Source organism: Eptatretus burgeri, chromosome 11 (genome assembly GCF_056783735.1).
Source record: "Eptatretus burgeri isolate ZD-2024b chromosome 11, Ebu_testis_v1, whole genome shotgun sequence".
NCBI lineage: Eukaryota > Metazoa > Chordata > Myxini > Myxiniformes > Myxinidae > Eptatretus > Eptatretus burgeri.
Genome location: NC_140971.1, coordinates 55,880,895 through 55,903,319, shown reverse-complemented (window position 1 = coordinate 55,903,319; position 22,425 = coordinate 55,880,895). Strand labels below are relative to the sequence as shown.

The 22,425-nt window shown below is 41.7% G+C and overlaps 1 protein-coding gene across 4 annotated transcripts in view; it reads left to right on the top strand.

Annotated features, from left to right (window-relative positions):
* The window catches only part of LOC147017111 (potassium/sodium hyperpolarization-activated cyclic nucleotide-gated channel 2-like), a 94,943-nt gene that overhangs the window by 31,591 nt on the left and 40,927 nt on the right, over positions 1–22,425 (top strand). For 3 of the 4 annotated variants that reach the window (XM_085846495.1, XM_085846492.1, XM_085846493.1), the window contains exon 7: positions 13,724–13,766. The exons of the other annotated variant lie outside the window; for it this stretch is intronic. In XM_085846495.1, the coding sequence (XP_085702621.1) occupies positions 13,724–13,766 (43 nt within the window). The remainder of the gene's footprint in view (positions 1–13,723; positions 13,767–22,425) is intronic. 4 annotated transcript variants of the gene reach the window in all.

Sequence of the window (22,425 nt, the reverse complement as noted above, 5' to 3'; positions counted from 1 at the left end):
CTCAATGACTTTTGATACCTCTTAATTCAACAATATAAATAGTCTTGCTTAAGGGTTTATTTATTATTCAAATTGTCCAATTATTGCTACGTACCCTATGGTGCTTACTCTACTTTTTTTTTTTTGCCAGGTGCCAAGTTGTGTGGACAAGAAATCCACATCCCCCTGTCCCTGCCCGACCCCTGCCTCAAACTTCCATTTTTGAAAATCCTAGATCTGCCTCCATGACACAAATGATAAAGACACTCTACCCTGTTTCACACTTTGTTTAATTCCAACAATAACAAAAAATTCTGACGTGCTCCATGAGCTTTGGTCCTCCCACCGCACCACTCACCCCCAATCGAGGTATTGCTAGGTGCAAGACCTGCTGGATAATATATTAACACAAAGTCATTTGCTTCCTTCCAAAGTAATCCACATCCCTCATTTATCCGTCTCCATCTATTTTGTCGCTCGCACGTGCTGTTGGTGTTCCCCCATCTCTTTCTGCTGTCCCTTTTTGTTCTGTTGCATCCTGCTCTGTTATTTGTTCCCTCTCTTCCATGAGCTTTGACTTTATATTTAAAAAAAAACAAAAATCAATGTTTTTCCAGGTTCACCCATTGAAATATACCAGTACAGTCAAACTCTAAAAGGATGTGCAAGCACTTTTTAAACAGGTAAAAAAAACAAGTACGTATTAAACAGGTGAACAAAAAAAAATAAAAAACGGCCAGTTACGACACACCACCTGCCTTCACTTTATAAAAACTTAGCATACAAGACCCATCACTTCGCTGATGGGAATGCCAATCTTTCCTGCAATGGCTAATCAATGGGGAAAGAACAAAGGATTCATGGGAGATCCTGCCCTCCATGTATGGGTAACCATCGTCACGAGTTGGAATTTGCAGTTTCGACACCTCTGCCTACGTACTCATGCACAAAAACCAACCTTTATTGTAAAAAAAAAATTGTGTTTGTGTGTGTCAAAACCTTCACGGGAGTTCCGTGAATCCACCGGTGTTGAATTTACTGAAATCCGTTCTCAAGTTTATAACACAACAAACAAACAAAGAAGAAAACGACGTCATGCAGAGCACGATACCTGCAAAATCCACCCCCTTCTCTCAACGTTGCCATGGATACATCAAATTGTCCATTTCATTACCTCTGCCACCGAAAGTGAAGGAGGTTATGTTTTCCTCCCTTTCTGTCGATCTGTCTGAGTACAGAATATCTCAAAACGATGTGGTTAGATCTGGGTGAAATTTTGTGGATGTGTTGGGTGTGTGACAAGGACGAACTGATTAGATTTTGGTGAAGATTTTGGTGTCCCTGGTCATCTTCAAAGAAGTATGGACCAATTATCCCATACCAATCAATCGCCACCCACATGGTGACTTTGAGAACAGATTGAGGCACCAATTCAGTTGATGCATTACCAGGATTTTCAGTTCCCCAGTACTGAAAGTTTTGCTTGTTTACCTCCCCGGACAAGTGAGCATGGCATTCGTCTGTCATGTGAAGTTTTTTTGAGGAAGTCTGCGTCTTCCTCCAACTTTCCTGAGAACCGATTTGTAAAGTCTAGTCGTTTGCATTTCTGTTGATCAGTAAGCACCGTTTCCGTTTGAATTTTGTATGGAAAGGCATGAATGTCTTGGTGAAGGATCCTCTGAACGGTGCTCTTGTGAATGTTTGTCTTGGCAGAAAGTCGTTGAATCGATTTTTTTTGGACTCTGAACGACCGCCTGTCTCACCATTTCCACATTTTCTTCACTACGACCTGTCCTCTTCCGACCACTGTGACCCTTGTGAAGGTCACAGATGGTTCCCACATTGGTAAACTTTGCGATGGTGCACGTTATTGTCCGAAAGTTTGGTGCATGGCGCAAGTGGATACCGAAATGTCTCGAGTAAAGACGTTGCACCTGTATGACACTTTTCGTCTGGTGCCAGATTTCAACACTTTTCGTCCGTTGTTGTACGGTCAGTCTTGGCATTTTTCTGGCGCTTGCTTGGTATCAAAATAAACTTCAAGGTCTCTGCAACAAGAAATGGAGCATAAGTGACAAAATTACTGCTTTTTAGGATCAAACGAAGCATTTTAAAAGTTGTATATTTTTTTGGGACACCATATATAGCATCACATTTCAAAAATGTATTGGGCCTGATATGTTCTCGTGGATCAGACATTGTGTGGCTGAGGTATGTACTCTACCGAGTGCCCGTCTAATTCAGTATGTAACAATCCTGGCTCTACACTATGTAGTAAAGTCATGTTGCACCTTCTACATTTGCACCTGAGTGTCTATCAGCAGACATGAACACTTACACATGTGAACCTTGCATGTGATCCATTACCTGGTGAATATTGTCAATCTAAACTTAAAAAAAAGAAAGAAAATGGAACGTATCTTGAAATGGAGATTTACTGCCTATGTGGTCTTTAAGTGTCTGTAAGACCTTTCACTGCAATTCCTTCTTCACAATAAATACATTGAGAACCTCTTTCAGGTCCAAGCCATCCAGCTTTTCATGATATTGAGAGGAGTGCAAGATGGTTCAGCTTCTAATGTACGCTTTGAGTCTCCTCAGCTGAACGAAAGACTTGTTGGCTGTCGCAGTTGATGAAGGACAGACTAAGTTGAGTTTCAGCAGCTTCACTACTTGTGGGAACATTGATGGTGGTCAATGATGTCCCTCATAGATGTATAATTTTTTCGATCATGGACTTTTTTATAATATCACCAATTGCGCCTTTAGTCTGTGGGAATCAAGGTCATCACCATAAAAGCTGGTGACAGTTTCAAAGTCCTCTTGTGAAACTTCTTTCCAGCCAGCAATTACGATTAACTTGATAGCATGAATTACCAGTGAGGTGATGCCTTGCATGTTATATGCTGTAACAATCCTGGTAATCCTGTTGCTGTAATCTATTGATGGCAACATCAGTGACTTAGCGGTAACTTTGACGATAGTATCCACAAGGTATGTCAGACATGAAATTGTCAGGGTTACTCCTGCTTGTTTTGGTTCATCTGCTTTGCACTTTCAAGTGAGTGTTTGTGCCTCATTGTAAAGGGTGCCAAAGAGCTTGTCATCCCTCAGAGATGTAAGATCTCGCACTGTGCATCTCATCAGCTCACTTCCTTCTCTTACTGAGCAATTTTCGTGTTGAAGTGTCTTACTTAGTCTATCTGTTATCTCACACAGATGTCGAGACACCACAATTTTGAAGTATGCATCAAAGTTGGATAACAAGCATTGAAATCCATTTGTCAGCGAGGCAGCTTTGGCAGCCGATGAACCCTCCTCCTCCTCCGTATGCAGCACAAGGCTGTGGGTAGCATCATTGGCTGAGGGCACGGCTGTGCCGCTGATGCAATGCCCACACTGGTACTCATTTAGCCGACCTCAGAAGGATGACGGGCTGAGTCAACCGCACCTGGTGTTGATTCAATGACCAACAGGGGTTCGAACTCGGGACTTAAAGATCCCAAACCAACCACCCTAACCTGTAACCAGCCAGGCTTCGCCACTTCCAGCTTGTCACAACACCAGGCTTGATGAAGCCTCTGATACTCAAAACTTCTGGGAGGATACCCAGATGTCCGTGCAAGCCATATATTTCCTCTAACTTTACCGTGAATCTTGTCGGACAAAGTGGGAGGACGTGTGATTGCGGACATTGTAGCGAGTCAGCAATAGACTTGATGTCATTGAGTTTCGAAGAGTGTCTGAGAAAGTTAGCAAGTTCCTGGATGAAATTTAGAAAGTCCCTCATTAACGGTATGGTCGAAAAAACATATTGAACTGCTCAGTTCACACAGTGCATGTAGCAATGGGTTTGTACAGCCTGTGGTTCAATTCGGGCAATGTGCGCAGCAACTCCATTTGCAGATCCTTGGAAAGTGGCGGCTCCATCAAAAGGCTGACTTCGACAGTTATTCAAGCTCAGATGCATGCGCATGAGAACATCTTTGATTGCCATGTAAATACTCTCAACATCACATTGTTCCAGGCTATAGAATGCAATAAAACTCTTCTCCACTTCCAGCTTGTCACTGACTGTGTGCAGACATGCAGACATCTGTTCTGTTTGATTTGCCATTAGTCCAATACCTGTCTTTCTCTTATCTCCTTCATGATGCCTCGCAAGATTGTCTGGACCATCTCTTCCACCATTTCATCCTAAATTTCAACTAAGAGCCAAACTGTTTTGCGTTTCAACTATTTTGACAACTCCCTTGAATCTTCAGCACGCAATTTGAGAAACTCGTTCTTGACTTGTCCACAAGGATGACAGAAAGCAGCTTCCACGGAATATCAGTGTCATATTGCAACTAGGGATGGGTACTGCACCAATTTGAAAGGAACTTTCTATTATTAGTGAAGGGAAGCTTTATCTGGCCACAGAAAGTGTTGGGTTGATTTGGTTGGAGTCATAAATATTTTCTTTACTCAGAAGATTATTCGATAGTTCCTGAAGTTGAGGCTTGATCAGGATGTTGTCGCACACGTTTCTGGGGCTCAAAAGTTATCTCCGTGGAATCGAAAGTCCAGGGTTTTTCTTCCACCGCACCGGTTGCTGTGTTGTTCTCTCCAGCCATTGCAACATCAGTTGTATCTATCCACTGATGTGCTAGGCTGCACCGATGACACAGGCTTGAAAAAGCTACTAATTTTTTCATGGTGGGCTGCAAAACCAAATTAGATATCATTGGTATGTAAAACAGTCAGGTTGCACTACCCGTTCTTGTGTTGTAATTAACGTCTTAATTAGCGTGGATGATTATGATTTCCCCAGAAGCACAGGACGAATCTTGCATGATCAATCTTCTGCTCAGGTGTGTCTTCTTTATGGTTAAATTTAACCCATTGGCTTCACAAGGCCTTTCAAGGTCCCATGACACCCAAAAGTACTGAAATTGCATATATATATATATATATATATATATATATATATATATATATATATATATATATATATATATATATATATATATATATATATATATGTCCTATCAGAGTTTTTCATCGTGATTTCAGATCTGACAATGTTTTTTCACAATACTCATTCTGTAAAATGTAAAATTAAAAAAAAACAAGCCTCTTCGAGAACGCCCCTAAAAATTCTGCCGAAATCTACTGAAAGAGGCATAACCCACATGACGTCAACTGCAGGACGACAAAGGCTGCACGTAAATTACTCGGGTTGGTGGTCTACGTGATTCTATTGGCTTCCTGTGTGTTTCCACATTCGATTCATCGACTCAATCGCTTCGTTCATTTCTGCTTTAAAAAAAATCAAACATTTGGTTTTGAATAATGGATGGCATGGACTTTGATTTGTCTGGTAGCGACAGGTAGTGTCAGAGAAATGAAGGATTTTGGTCTGAATCAGATGGAGAATTGTCGGATAACGTAGTCGCGGGAGGTGAAGTTCAGGCAGCTGGAAATGAAATACGGCCTTACCAGTTCGAGCCCGAAGCAGAACAAGCAGAGGAAAATGGCTGAAATTCCCGGAGTTCATGATGATCGGGAGGACATCGAAGGAAGACTTGGCAATAACAACTGGTTAAACTAAATCCTATTCATAATTCAATAATGTAAATTCGACTTGCATACTGCTCGATATCCGAAATATTTTCGTGAGGTGACGTGACCAGCGCAGTGCAGCGGGCATGTTGCACCGCGGCGAATGAATCGCAAGCAAGGCCAGCGCATGTCATCGGCCGTATCTCTCCGCGCATAAAACGAAGCAACCTCGCTGTCCGGATACGATGAAAACTTGTGTGCAGAACACACCTTGTGACATAATTGTCTAGAGTAGTCCGATAAATCTGACGTTCTGTTGCATTTTTATTTATTTTCTTCCTACTGTCGTCATGTAGCACCAGAAGGAAACTATGAAGAAAAGAGAATAATAAAAGAAAGCTACAGCAAGTCAGATTTATCGGACTAGTCGGCGGACGACGGATTTATCGGACTAGTCAACTCTAGAGTTCACAAGTAACTTGTATTAGCATAAACACAATGTATAAGTCAATGTGTAAGAGTCCCGAGGCTATGAGGCCGTGTAATAGGACAGATAAATTTGTCTTTCATAGTTGTGCCAACATATTTTTCCCTGTTCATTTATTACAGCATTTTGGCTAATTGTTAATGAATAGCAAGCCAATGGAAGCAATACCTTCACTTTGGAATAAACCCATGTTTGTCGAGTGCAGCCATACCTGGCTTGCATGTATGTGGAATCTTACCTATCCCAGCAGGCTGGTTTCAATGAACAATTCAATAAGCTGAAAAATGTGGGTGCAGGTTTTTCACATTGTTTGTTTGATTTTAAAATTATCTCCTTGCACCTTGAAATGATGCAATATTAATCTTTAGTATTTTACTTGTATGTCCCTATAAGTTTCTTTTTAATTGAAAGGTTCAACAGTCACATTTAATATTTTGTGGACATGGTATAGCCCTTTATTGTGGATACATGTATTGGATTTCTACATGACTACGACAAGGTAGTAAATGGATAAATAATTGTCTCGTGATTGTTGTGCATACACGGCTCAGAAGCAGAATTTCTTTTCCGCGAAACAATCACAGGAATTAAGACGATCAGTGAGATAGCAAACATGTGCACAATGCATTTTTATGTACTTTATACGGCACGCGACATCTAGTCAATCCACTCTGTGCGAGTCGCGTTCTGCAGATGATGTGAAGACTGCGGTTCGCTGAAGTCAACTTTTTTTAAGGGGCGGGGCATAGCAAGTTGTGAAAAGCACCAGAAATGTTCGAAATATTGGTCTAATTATCCCATTGTTCATTTTAAAAAAGAAACATGGGTGATTTCTTCACGAGGAAGGTCAAGTTAATACATAAATAACCAGAAAGTTTTGAGTGTCATGGGACCTTTAAGCCTCGGCATTTCAGCTTCGCAGCTCTGTTTTTTTATTTATTTTATTATCCCACCCCCCGGAGGGAGGGAGCGGGATATTGTAATCGTCCGGTTTGTTTGTCTGTTTGTTTGTTTGTCTGTCTGTCTGTAAGCAACTTTACGGCAAAACGGCTTTAGAAAACACTATCAAATTTAATCCACAGGTGGGCAATGAACCTTGGACGACCCCATTAACTTTTGGGTCCAATTGGATCAAAGGTCAAGGTCAAGGTCACGAAAAGATCCAAATCGTTTTTCGCTCATAACTTTGTCAAAAATGATCTGATTTACTTCAAACAAAGCTTATAGTGAACCTTATTCTATTTGTCACTTATAATCCTACCCATTCCTATAGTGAAAAATGCATATTTGTGAAGATCGGTAGGGTCCGAAGTTTTGGGGGTCATGGTCATCGGTCAAAATTACAAATTTTCCATTAAAACTAAAACATGGTTACAAAAATACAACTTTACGTGAAAACGGCTGGCTCAAACACTGTCGAATTGTATCCACAGGTGGGTAATGAACCTCGGACGACCCCATTAACTTTTGGGTCCAATTAGGTCAAAGGTCAAGGTCAGGTCACGAAAAGGTCAAAATCGTTTTTCGCTCATAACTTCGTCAAAAATGGTTTAATTGACTTCAAACTAAGACTAAAATATTCCTTATTCTATTCCTTATAATCAACATTCAGGTTAAGGATGTATCAAATTTAAATTTGATCCCCAAAATAACTTTATGCCTGAAATGGGTGGGATTTGTTGTGCCTGGCACCACTTGTTATTATTATTTTTATACACGCTATTCATGCATGTTATGTTGCAGCTTAATCTTACTTAAATGAGCCGATTAAAAATCAACAAAAACTCGTTCTGCGATGCTGCACGCTTGGCTGGTATTGCCATGGGAAGTCAAGCTGCGGCTTCCTGATGTTACGGGGTTGAAAATAAAATATTCTAGACCTCAGTTGGTTTGGTTGGTCACTTGGATTATGGCAATAGATTGCAATACCAGATTACAATGACAGATTACTCAAGAGCCAATTTGAACAATAAGCTCGAGTGGATTACTTTTTTTCATTTAACCCTCACAACACCAAGATTATGAGCATTTGAATGTCACTGAAGCCAATGTAACTATTAAGGCAAGTTTTGCAGCTATCCAATTTTGTTTGCTTGTCATCCATTTTCATGATCATCATTATTGGACATAATGTGTCCTTAATATAGTTGCAGTGATTGAGACGTGGTTCAAGGAGGAAAGTAACTGGAGGACAGGATTAAAAGGCAACAAGGTGTATCGGTGTGATAGGAAAGAGAGAATAGGAGGAGGAGTAGCAATCTGGGTAAAGGAGAGCATTGTGTCATGAGAAAGGGGTGACATGAAGGAAGGAATAAATATTGAGGATTCTGTGTGGGTAGAGATTGTAAAAACAGTAAGAGACTGGGAGGATGCTTTTGTAGGGCTCTGGGTGTGAAGGAAGAGGAGGAAGGAGGAGGACATGAAGAATTCAAAAGGGCATGTGATAAGGGAAGAGTATTGATTATGGGGGATTTTAACTTGCCAGGGCCAGATTGTGACCAGGAACAGGGAATGGGCAGAGTGGATGAGGATTTCCTCGTTTTAGTCCAAAATTGCTTTTTAACCCAGTTTGTAGATAAGCCCACGAGGGGGAGTGCAGTGTTTGACCTCCTTTTAAGTAACGATCCCAATATGATGGAGGAGGTGGAGGTTTGGTTAGATACTGTTAAGGGTTGGAGTTCAGGATAGTAGAGGAAAGCTATTAAATTTCAGGAAGGCAAACCTTGAGGGTATGAGGAGAGAATTGGGTGATGTAGATTGGGAGACTCCAACAACAGGACAATCAGCATCAGAGAAATGGGAAACCTTCAAGGAGCAAATGTGTAGAGTGCAGAGTGTGTACATTCCAATGAGGTGTTAAATAACAGGACTGGAGTTGGATTTATATCAGGATCGAAGTAAACAGAGGCAAGTTAAGAAAATAACCCGGCAAGCCTGAAGAGAGAATGAGAAGGACATGGCTACGAATATTAAACATAATAGCAAGGCTTTCTTTAAGTATATCAGGGGAAAATAACTGGTTTGGACTAGTCTGGGCCTATTGAGGAATAGCACCGGGAGAGTGGTTAGTGATGAAAGTGAGATGGCAGGCTTATTAAACAGGTATTTTTCTTCAACTTTTACACAAGAACAGTCAGGAGAATTGCCAATAGCTGAGAGTGTCTCTTGAGGAGGTGAGGAAGGGCTTTTATGGAAGATCCAGGTTGGAGTGGAGGAAGTAAAGGAATAGCTCGGTAATTGAAGAGAAGATCAGGCTCCGGGCCCAGATGATATTCAACCAAGAGTAATGATGGAGGTGGCTGAGCAGGTAAGCGAGATGTTAACGGATATTTTCAATAGTTCACTGGAGTCAGGACAGGTATTGGAGGATTGGAGAGTCGCAAATATAACACCGTTATTCAAGAAAGGATCCAGAGAAGAATTGGGAAACTCTAGACCTGTTAGCTTGACTTCAGTTGTGTGGAAGGTGTTGGAGACATTAATTAAGGACCAGATGAGGAACAATTTATACAAATACAGACTAAAGGTAGTCACCATGGGTTTACCAAAGGTAGTTCCTGTTTAACAAATCTTTTGGAGTTCGATGAAGCAGTGTTTGATTGGGTGGATGAGGGAAAGGCAGTGGACGTAGTATATCTGGACTTTAAGAAGGCATTTGATGAGGTACCACATCGGAGGTTGTTAGCCAAAGTGAGGGCTTGTGGACTGGCTGGTCAGGTAGCTCATTGGATTGCAAACTGGCTTAGTGGTAGGAAGCAAAGAGTGGCTGTGAGTGGGAGGATGTCTTGCTGGGAGGATGTAAGTAGCGGGTACCTCAGGGATCAGTACTCGGACCATTACTATTCATTATTTATATCAATGATATTTATTATTTACATCAATGATTTGGATAATGGGGTGAAGAGTAAGCTTTCCAAATTTGCAGATTACACAAAGCTTGGATGTAAGGTAGATAGCAGAGGGGGTGGTGATCATATTCAGGAAAGTATTGATACTTGCATAGATTGGCAGATGGAATTTAACCTAAGCAAGTGTAAGGTGTTGGGGATGGGAAAGAACAATGAAAATACAGATTACAGGATGCAAGGGGTAATTTTGGAGCGTCTCATACAGGAGAAGGATCTGGGGGTGGTAATAGATACGGGAGGTAAGCAGGCAGCACGATGCCAGGCAGCTATAGGTAGAGCAAATCGGGTTTTCGGCTGTATTCGGAGGGGGATCAATTATAAATCAAGAGGTGGTGTTAACATTGAACAGGAATTTAGTGAGGGTCACATCTAGAATATTGCATGCAGTTTGTCACCACAGTTCTGGAGGGACATAGATGCCATCGTGAGGGTCCAGCTCAGGACTACTAGATTGATTCCGGGCCGAGCTAGACTCAGCTATGAGGAGCGGTTGAAGGAGACAGGGCTTTACTCATTAGAAAGGAGGTAGTTACAAAGAGATATGATAGAGATGTTTAAGATAATGAAAGGTATCGATGAAATAAGTGCAGATTAATTATTCAACAGAGTAGACAATGATATTTCTATTTTTGGATGTTGGCAAGACTTTTAGGTAGCTTGAGCATTGAGGGATGATTCAACATGACAAGGTCATGCTTTCGTAATACTTCCAATAACCATGCTACATATCGATGTATATTTAGCATGAGGGCATGGTATGTGAGGGGGTGAAGTAGCCACCTATATGGCGATGTACAATGCTGATTGATGCTGCGTTCTATGGTGATCAATAAAGCCTCCATCTCCTAAACTACGATTCAACGTCGTCTTATTACAGTCTGATGGTGGTGTATAAGACTGCTTAAGTTGTGCTAAACTTCCGCATTATGTATTTCAATGATCTTTAAAATCATTATTTTATTAAAAGTAAAGTATTATCCTTTTAACACTGCATGAGGTACTGTGTGTTAGAAACTCTGGATTTAAATTATGTAATCGGTGTGTTTTTGGATGATCCACACACTGGTAAAGACTGTTTCAAATTTGCTCAGAATGTCTCTTGTCAGCTCTTTAAAAAAACCTAAGGGTGCATGAGTTGCACTTGTGAGCAATTATTGCATAAGGCAATTAATTTAATAGAAAACTTGCAATCAAGTGTTCTGCACATCTATTAGTGCCAAAAAGGCACTTGGAATGAATGCTGAAACAGTTCTTCAAAAATTACATTGTTGATTTTACATGTTCAGTTTTTTTTTTTTTTTATAGCAGAGAGAGTATATTGTGCTAACCTTTGAAAAGCCACATCTTGTATGCTGAAATAATTGTGTTTCTATGAAGGGCATTCATGAAATTTCTCAACACAATTTCTTACAACGTTTCAATATAGTGCTCCTTCATTTCAATGCATTTCTTCTATTTGTTTGACAAAATGTGTATACCAGTAAAATATAAGTTTTCAAATTGTTCCTCTGGCCACATCGCCATTGCGTCGTTGGTTCCGAAGTGGCGGATATGCAGGTGAGACCTCAAATGTAAAAGCAGATCATAGTTAATGGGGATCAGGTCTGGGATATATGGAGGATGATCCAGCTGTTGAAACCACAGTCATGATTGGCAGTCTGCACAGGTACATTGTCATAAAGCAGGGGCACATCTATGTTCAACATCCAGCAGCATTTGTTCTTGATCGTCTGCTGCAATTTTTGTAAGAGGCTGGTGTAATATCGCCCTGTGCTTGTAGTTTTATGAGGGAGGTCGTTGGTCAGTAGGACTGTCCTGCCATCCCAGAAAATCGAAACTATGATCTTGCCAGCTGAGGGTTGGGTGCAAAATTTCTCAGCTGGTTGTTGTCCCTTCGGCCTAAGTCACATTTGCTCTACGGCGAGGATACGGCGGCCGTACGCCCTCTGAATTGACAGAAACGTTGCGGCGGCCGCAGAGTTTCTGCGGTGGCCTCAGGGTGGCCCTACGCCGTTTGGCTATATTTTACAGGCCGTAGGGGTTGCCGTGGAATTATAGCGCGGAGTTATAACTTTTTTTTCATTTCTACGTTCGCCGTAGCAATTCGACAAGCCGAAACAAAAGAACCGGTAAAAAAAAAAGCCCACTCGTTACCGTCCGTCTGGCCGTCTGGCCTTAGGGCCCCCTTGCGGTCGCCTTGTGGGCACCTTGCGTCTGCCTTGAAAATTATATGGCCGCCGCAGGAACGCCCTAAGGTCACCGTGTGACATCAAATCAAAGACCATACGGCACCCCCACGTTTTCGGTCTCCACAATTTATAAATACACCGTGCAGCTCCCTGAAAAATAAAAACATATTTTATTTTATTTTATGCTACATTGTGTGACCGTGGAAATACTGCGGCCGCCCTATAATTGCTAGTGGCCATAGATTTTGTAGACCCCACGGCCGCCGTGGCAAATGTGACTTAGGCCTTAGTCTCTTGTGTTTCAACTTTGTGGACTTCGATTTGGATTCAGGATCTCAGTGCTGAAACCACATTTTGTCATCAGATCTCAGACGAATAATCAAGTCAACCGAATCAGTGTTGGGGAAGCTTGTGACCTGGTCTCAGTTGTTGCCATCAATAAAGAGTGCTGCATTTTGGGCGACCTCTATGTTACTGATCGAGCCCTTAGATTTGTCAATGTGTTCATGAATGGTGAAGACAGCAACACCTTGAAAAATTGCTAGTGCTGTAGATATTTTCATGACCTTAACATTGCTATCCTCCATAATTGCTGATTTGACACGCATGGACCATGCGTTTGTCGATTTCTTTTGAGCTGGCACCTCTTTGCATAAAATATTGTTGACAGCTTGAGCTCAATTTTAGTAAGATGGACAATTGCATGATGTAGCAAACCTCTGTATTATGAGCACATTCTAAAACAACAATGTCAGATTAATGACCTTGATGACATATAGCAAGCATACATGTCAAGTTTAATGAGGGAAAATAAATCTCAGCTCTTGGAAGCCAACAAATACCCCATTCCTCAAAATTATTGACCGGCCATTTGTGCATTTTTAATGGTTGTTTATCCCTTAGTAATATTGACACAAGAATGTACCCACCCCTCTACCCTTTCCCACATGACTTCGTACTCCAATCCTGTAGACTTTCTTAAGTATTCCAGGCCTTATGGTTCCATCTTGCTTCTGTAATTTTAGTGTTTACCTATTTCATTCACATGACAGGGTTTGATGCATTCGTGAATTTTGTTGTTGTTATTAAAAAAAAAAACATTTTTACACCAACTTTGTATGGATGTCGTGATGAATTTCATTAGATGTATTATTATTGAAGCTTCTCCAAAGGAGGAATGTTTTTAGAATTAATACAAGAAATCCTTCACAGCATATCACAATTGCATGGTTTACAGAAGTATTTACTAATAACAGGCAAAAAATTTTCCCTTCCACGTTTTAATACAGAGCCGAAGTATCCTTTTGTATAGATTGTGCATTTGTCATGACCTTGCTTTCCAGTAATAGGTTGCTTAGCACCCTTGTCCACACAGGTAATTCCAGGAGGACCTGGTCTATCCAACATACTTGTTTATTCACTGGTTGGTTTGCCATAGCTTTCTTGACTTCTTTGTAGGAACAAGGTCAACTTGCCACAGGCACTGTGATGATTTTGGACCAGTAGGAGTGAGGCCTTGAAATCTCTCTGATTCCAGGTGGAGCTTCCTAAGATTTCTAACCTTGAGTTATTACCTCCTCTTTTTTGTCTCTTGCTTGCTGTTTCTGCCTCTGAAGAATGTCACATGGGAAATCCAATACTCAAACTCGCTGTTTAAAGGTAACCCTGTCTGATTGTGTGTTACACCTTTTGCTGTTTTGTCACTAATGTTGAAATCTCTCAAAGCTGAGGATCCATGTCATTGTATCCATCTTTTTTTTATGCCTCTTTTCTAAGACGACCGCCTTTGTTCTGGTTTAGTTTGCCAAATATCTTCTCCTCTTTCATGAGTCATTGTTGCACAATTCTATCTAATTTGATCTGACTTTGTCATGAATTAACTTTTTAGTTTATAAGGAAAAATTTCTCGTAATATTCCAGCAGGTTTCAGACTGATTCGGCAACATATGCTGTACATTCTCTTCATATTCATTGCTGTTTTAACACAGCTCGTCCAAGAGCCGTGCCAGCAATGTTAAAAAATAATTCAAGGTTTCAATATGAGAGTTGCTCCAAAAGTTTTCTTTTGCCTTTTGTTTGGTGATTATGAGCTTGTCTGGAACACATCAAATAAACAACATGTCCATCAAACTGCTTCTGTCAGACTAATTCCAGAAGTTTAGCTCATTTTGGCCCTTGTCTCAAATACAAATGCAACTGTACCTTGTATTCGGGAGGTTAATCATGTTTCATCTAGGTTCTATAATAGTCATAGGACTATTATATAGTTCTATAATAGGACTATTATATAGTTCTATAATAGGACAAAATAGTCAAACGAGATGGTTTAACACGAAAGGCTCCTTGAGCCACGGCCTATTTCTCTAGGAAAAAAAAACAAAACGGTGGCTCTCTTTATCTCAACAATAAGTAATATTGAGTAATTATTATTTCAATTAACTTTTGACTCATTTAAATAAGTCAATTAACATATTGTCTTTGGGAGGATAATTAAGTGTAATGTCATGTGAGTTTTTAACAGATCAAGGAAACAAGGAAATCCAACACAGCTGGAGACCATTCAGCCCATCATGCCTGCATGAACACCATACTAATCCATTCACACAAGATCCAAGGAATAAAATGCAAAAAAAAAGTTATTTTAAATGAAATAAATGTTTGTTTGTTTTTTTTTGTTTTCTTCGGGTTTTTGTTGTTATTGTATTTTTTTTCTTTACTTCCCCTCAGGGGAGGGGGCATGGGCTGAGTTAAAACACACACACATCAACCACACAACCACCCCCCCCCCCTTGACAAGACCCCCACCAACAGCACTATGTACACAATCACCCATCAATGCTCAAAAAACCTAAAAGTCCAATCAACATCCCCATACCCCTCTATCTCCATAACTTCCAGGTACCTATCTAATTCTAATTTAAACTTATCTACTTTTTTGCTGCCACTACCTTTCCAGGGAGGCCATTCCATGCATTAACTACTCTCTGAGTAAAAGTCCCCTGCCTTACTACAGTCTTAACTCTCCTCTTCTTCACGCTCATGCTATGGCCCCTGGTCCTATCACTGTCTACTCTGTTGAATAATTCATCTGCACTTATTTTATCGATACCTTTCATTATCTTAAACATCTCTATCATATCTCCTCGTAACCGCCTCCTTTCTCGTGTATAAAGCCCCGTCTCCTTCAGCCACTCCTCATAGCTGAGTCCAGCGAGGCCTGGAATCAATCTAGTAACCCAAAGCTGAACCTTCTCTATGGCATCTATGTCCTTCTGGAACTGTGGTGACCAGAACTGCACACAATATTCTAGATGTGGCCCTCACTGAATTCCTATACAATGTTAACACCACCTCTTTTGATTTATAAATGATCCCCCTCCGAATACAGCCTAAAACCCTGTTTGCTCCACCTATAGCTGCCTGGCACTGTGCTGCCTGTTTACCTCCCGCATCTATTACCACCCCCAGATCCTTCTGCTGTGTGACACGCTCCAAAATTAACCCTCACATCCTGTAATCTCTATTTTCATTGTTCTTTCCCATCCCCAACACCTTACACTTGCTCAAGTTAACTTACATCTGCCAATCTTTTGCCCAATCTATGCAAGTATCAATACTTTCCTGTATATGATCAGCTCCGCTATCCACCTCACCTCCAAGCTTTGTGTCATCTGCAAATTTGGAAAGCTTACTCTTCACCCCATTATCCAAATCGTTGATGTAAATAATGAATAGCAATGGTCAAAGTACTGATCCCTGAGGTACCCCGCTACTTAGATCCTCCCAGCAAGACATCCTCTCACTCACAGCCACTCTTTGCTTCCTACCACGAAGCCAGGTGCAATCCAATTAGCTACGTGACCAGCCACTCCACAAGCCCTCACTTTGGCTAACAACCTCCGATGTGGTACCTTATCAAATGCCTTCTTAAAGTCTCTACCCACTGCCTTTCCCTCATCCACCCAATCAGGCACTGCTTCATTGAACTAAAATATTTGTTAAACAGGAACTCCCTTTGGTAAACCCATGCGAACGGCCTTTAATTAGTTTGTATTAGTTTAAATGGATCCATTTGATTTAAAAAATGATCTCACACACACACACACACACACACACACACACACACACACACACACACACACACACACACACACACACACACACACACACACACACACACACACACACACACACACACACACACACACACACTTTTAGGTGCAAGATCAATGGTGGTAGTGCTGGGAAAATACCAATATCCCAAACAAATATCTGATTCATGACCTTAACCAAAAAGCCTTCTGCCCAACTTGATCCACCCCTGGATGTCCACATTAAACCGGATTCATTCATCGCATGCTTGGACCTGTCATCATTTGCACAAATGGAAAAAAACAGGAAAGCCCAGTGTTCGACTGTGCTAACCACGGCCAAATCATAGACCATGTAGTTAACCACTGAGAATTGTGAAATTCCAGCAGGGCATTAGAGCAAGCCACTTTTCTGCTGCTGCCAATACCTTTATCTGCAACTGATGCCATTATTTTACTGTTCAATCAGGATTTCTATTTATGAGTTGCTATTTGTCAAGGTATATGCACGAAGAAGAATCTGAGGCAATGCAAGTCCACTTGTGCATCCACTTTTGAATTCAGGAGGTCCAGGCTCACAGAAGAGCATTTACATAAATTGCTTGCAGGTCAAGATTTTACAGGCTTTGCAAGGACAGTATACAATGGAACAAATTATCATCGTATATCGTATTTTTGAACTTGGGATCCCATACATCATGGAAATCCCAAACTACTGGAAGTATCGGTGCAAACACACTGACAATGGAACATAGAGGAGCAGTTGATGGACAAGGGATATCAATTCACGAAAACCAAATAGACAGGTAAGATGATCAAGATAAATTGATTAAGGAAATGATAGGGACACGAAGGTCTGGCAATAAATACCAATGGAGAGAGGCAGGTAAACAGACCACACGACCCGTGTAACCTTTTTCCGAGCTGTTATAGTGTTGAAGCAAATGGATAAATTACATGTTTCTGCGATTGTACATTAGTTGTGACATCGATGTAGAGACTTTTCTCATCTGACACCTTTTGAAGCCAACAGGCACACATATCCATTTCAAAACTCTTAGAGCAACGCTTGTATTATATGTGAAAAATAATTTTTTGTTGCCATCTTGGCAAATAAATCATGACTCATAACTTCCTCTCCAGTTTAAGAAAATGCTTCTTTTCACACTTGTTGCTGTGCCATTCCATACCTTGTGATGTGCTGTGATTTGTGATTTTGTGGGTTGTTGTAGCCCATGCCTTGCCACCTTGTAAACAAAGCTAACCTCTTCATCATGCATTCATTTTATATGCTAACACGTCATGCTTATTTTACAAACCATGACAATTATTGTGCATTGTTTCATGCATCTGTCATTGAACTAATTATACTTAAATGAGATCTACATTCTAAGGAAAGTAGAAGATGAAACGTCATCTTTATGTTTTGGAGATTTTGAGCAGGTATGGAGATGCCACAGCCGAGTCATATCTCGCTTGTACGGTTTCTGGTCACTTGCAATTGCCATCAAGTCGCATCACATTGTTGGTTCTGTGATGCACTTCCTTAAACCCCCTTTACGTGCTCCTGTGGAAAAAAAAAAAAAAACAGAAAAGAAATGTTGCTCATGTATCCATGAAAATTAATGTACCCCAACAGTGTACTCATCCTTTCTACATGAATCCTATTCTTCATAGCAACTTCATATTGCTTGGTCCACATCACTTTGTAATTGAATTGCATATTAGTTTGCAAGCTATGAATTCTGACTATAACAAAAACTTTGAGCAGTTATGAGGTAGAAATTTTTTGTTTGCATCTTTAATGCATCATTAACTGTGCACGTCTTCATCATCCATGCCATCAGTATCCCCAGGCGTCCTCACTGAAAGCCCACAGCCATAAAGAAGCCAGCCACTCCAATTGCACTTCCCCAGAGATCAAATAGAATAAATGGGGGAGGGGAGAGTGGGGCAGGGAAGGCTTTTCGAGGGGGAGGGGAAGTGGCCATTCGCACCCAGCCAATGGGGCCATCATCTTCAGATTGGGGGAAGTGGAATGAGATTTGCAATGTTTGGGTCTTCCTCATCATTTGCAGTGTAGGAGTGTTGTGTAGCAAAGTCAGCCCACACGTAAGTTCTTCAGCTCAACCATTTTTAATCAGTCTCCTGCTGCCTTTACTCTACAGCTCTCTGACGTCACTCTCGGTTCTGCCTCGACAGTTCCAGCTCATCGTGCATTCATTAGTATTCATGGAACTCCCAATACCACATATTCCTTTTTTCGTGAAAATAACAACTGATAATGAACCCCCCCCCAAAAAAGAAAAAAGTAAGCATGGAACGCAAGGTAACATGTCACGTGACAAAGTCCTTGGTAGATTCAGGGGCTCGATGATATTTCGTCCCACATTGAACACCTAGGGTAAAAACTTGTGGAGGCATTTATTGGACAGAGCTATGTGCCCTATAGTTCTCGGAACCTGTCGTACTTCCAGCAGAAAGTCCATTTGAGGTCTCATTTGCAGGTGCTAGATCAATTGCATTCCACACTTTCCCATCACAGAGTCTGTAGGTCGCAGGACCTCTGTGTTCACTAATCTTGAGGGGTTGGGTAAACTTGTTTTGTCCTTTCTGGTGAAGTCCAGGTTTCGAAACTCGCACGAAAGAACCACATTGAAAGGTGTAAGGTTTCGCTCCCCGACACTTGTCTGTATATCGTTTAGACTTCTCTCATTTCTGTAGAACACTGCGTCTCACATCCTCAAGTGTTGCAGCAGGTACGCTGATTTGACGATTCCCAATGTGCAAGTTGGTGTGCAATGCACATCCATGTAGAAGTTCAGCAGGGATCTGATGAGTTGTTGCACGTCTTGCAGCTCGATTTCGTTTGCAATAAGTCAGGTACAAATGATTTCCAGGGCTTCCCTTCGAGATTTGCAGGATGTAAACAGTCCTTAAATACTCTGTTGAATCGTTCTATCTCCTTGTTGGCTTGTGGGTAATATATAGAACTACGGCAGTGTTTGATGTTTCTTTCCTGCAGGAATGTTTCAAACTCAGTTGAAACAAACTGAGATCCATTGTCAGAGATAAGTTCCTGCAGATTTCCTTCACGACTGAATACTGTAGTCAGGAACTTGATAACTGTTGCAGATGTTACTTGGGATGTATAAAGGCTACTTCTGGCCATTTTGCTGAAGTAATCAATTAATGTAATGGCATATTTGCCATTATCAAGTGGTCCCACTATATCGATAGCAAGCTTTTCCAAAGCAGCATCAGGAAGTGGAACTGCTTGCAAAGGTAGAACCCGAGTGACAGCTGTTTTATCATGCATTTGGTAAGTAATGCACAACTTGATGGAACTTCCACTTGGGAGTCCATCTCTGGCCACCAGTAGAGGTCACACAGCCTTTGTTTAGTCCTTACAATACCTTGATGCATATCATGGGCAAGCTGGATGAACTTGGGTTGAAGTTCTGTCGGCACTATCACACGGTGAGTGTCCCGAATCCAGTAATCCTCCTGTACAGCCAGTTCATTCCGAATGCGAAAGTATGGAAGTACATTTGGGTCAATGCCCTTCTCAGTGCAAGGCCATCCTCTGGAGATATATCCTCGCACCTTCAGTAGAATAGGGCATCTATTGCAAGTTTCCTTGAATTGTTCCACAGGTACAGCATCGCAGTCACCGGACACTAAAGCCACCATTTCTACATCCATTTTGTGCTCTGTCATGGGGAGTGGTAACCATGAAAAACAGTCTGCACTCACATTTTAATGGCCAGGTTTGTACACAGTTTCACAGTTAAACGACAGTAAGCCTGCAGACCAACGTGCAAATTCTCATTCCAGCTCGACCAAGACCTTTCGCAGACAGTAGTGTGGTCAGTGGACCGTATTCTGTATGCAGGATAAATTTCCGACCCCACAGGTAAGTACGCCATTTCTCAATTGCCCAGACACAGGCGAGTGTTTCCTTCTCTACTGTAGAGTACTTGCATTCACATTCTGTGAGCGTTCATAAGGCAAATTCTACTGTTTCCTCCGTAGAGTTCTCATGAAGTCGAGTGAGCACTGCTCCGAGTCCATAATCAGATGCGTCGGTGGTCAGAGGAGGGTCAAAGCAAGTGCAGGGCTGTTAGCAATCAATTTTTTTACCCTTTCAAATTGAGTGTGCGCAGCCTCGGTCTAGGAGAAGTCAGCATCCTTGCACAGTGAGGCACGAAGTGGCTCCACGACTGTTGCATAATTTGGAATTAATTTGGAGTATCAATAACGCAGAGCATATGCATCCTTTGGGGGTGGTGCTTGTGTTGCTGCCACCACATGTTCGGTGTTTGGGCTCAGGCCCTTTTCTGAGATCAGGTGGCCCAGAAAAGAAAGTTCAGCCTTCCTGAAATGACATTTGTCAGAATGCAGTTTTAAGCCTGCTTGATCAATATGATTCAAAACAGTTTGAAGACATTCCTCATGTTTCTCAGGAGACAAAGCAGACACAATTATGTCCTCTAGGTAAGACTGGACACCCTCCTTGCCAGCTAAGATCTGTAACATCATTCGCTGGAATGCACTGGGAGCAGAAGCAAGACCATAAGGAACACGGGAAAAATGGAAAAGTCCCTCTGATGTTATGAAAGCCGTAAGATCTCTGCTTTCCTCATGCAAGGGCACTTGATGGTATGCACTCTGAAGATCAAGAGTAGAGAACATTCTCGTTCCCTGGAGTTCTGCGAATACCTCCTCAATAGGTGGGAGTGGATGACTGTCTACTATGATCGCCTTCTTGGGTTCACGAAGATACACACATAGTCGTATACCTCCTGTTTTCTTATGCATAACGACAATAAGTGAAACCCATTCGGAAGAGTCAATTCTCTCAATGATACCCGTTTCTTCAAGCGTTTTCACTTCTTGCGAGACAGCATCGCGGACAGGAAAAGGTAAACGGCGAAGCTTCTGCTGGATTGGCACCACATCAGGCCTCATCTTCTCTCTGTGTACAAATCCTTTTGCATAGCCTAGAGTTTCAGTGACGTTAGGATTAGATGTCCGCCAAGTCAATGTTTGATGCTCAGAGGTACTTAGCACTGATGCAGGAGTTACACATCCATTAAAAATATTCAGCCTGAGAGTAGTGAAGAGGTCCATGCCGAGTATAGGTGTTCCAGAAGGCACGATGAAGAAATCAGCAGGCACAGAAACATGGTTGTCGCATCTGTACTTGAAGACAACCAACTACAGTGATCGTTTGTTTTTTTTTAGATCAGTCACCAAGTGTAATTGTAGTTCTGTAAGAAGTGCATTCTTGAAATGGTCCAGGTAGGTAGACTGGAAGTATGGAAACGACTGAATGTTTGTCCACCAGCAATTTATGTGTGCAAAGACGAACATCACAAAATAGGTTCCCTCTAATTTGTTCAGAGGCTTGTGTGTGCCAGATGTGACTGTTTTAAGCATAAACAGTCACTTCCTGCACTTGGTATTTGTGGTCTTCACTGTGACATACTTTCGTAAAATGTCCACTTTTGCCACACTGCCTGCAATTTACACCTTTTGCAAGGCAGTTGGGGTAATTGGCAAAGTGCATTGCAGATCCACAACGACAACAAGTACTCTCTTGGCGTACCTGTCGAGCGTGTGAAAATTTTGGGTTTGCAGGTTCATTTGATGTATCCCTGTGGATGGGGTCGTGTCTGTATTGTCCCGTGCTGGTACGTGCTGTTATTGTATTTACATCCTGAAAGGACGTCGACGAGCCGCACGTAATCACTTTCGCTTCCGCCATGGCCGATTCGGTTTGTCCCGCCATTACGAGGGCTGTTTGCAGTGGAAGCTCCAGTTCCAAAAGCAACCGTTCATGTATACGAGCTGTAAGGGTTTTTTTTTTCTACGAGCTGATCTCGTATCATTTCATCAGAGAGGTCACTAAACTCTCAATTAACCACAATCTCACGTAAAGCAGCAACAGATTGAGCAGTAGGTTCACTGACATCAGCAGAGTACATGTCCCCATCAACTGGGAGGGTATAGAATAAACGCTGTCCTTCAGTTCCAAGGCAGTGGACAAGCAATGCGTGCTTCCTCGCATCAGAAAGTGCGTCGTCATTTACTTCCAGCATGAAGTTCTCGAACATGCGCATCCATGAGGTAAGAGGTATCGAAGGCTCACCCAGACTTGGTAAGAATGCAGCAGATTGGGTAAGAGCAAGGTGAGCCATCCTCGTTGCCAATATGTTGTGTAG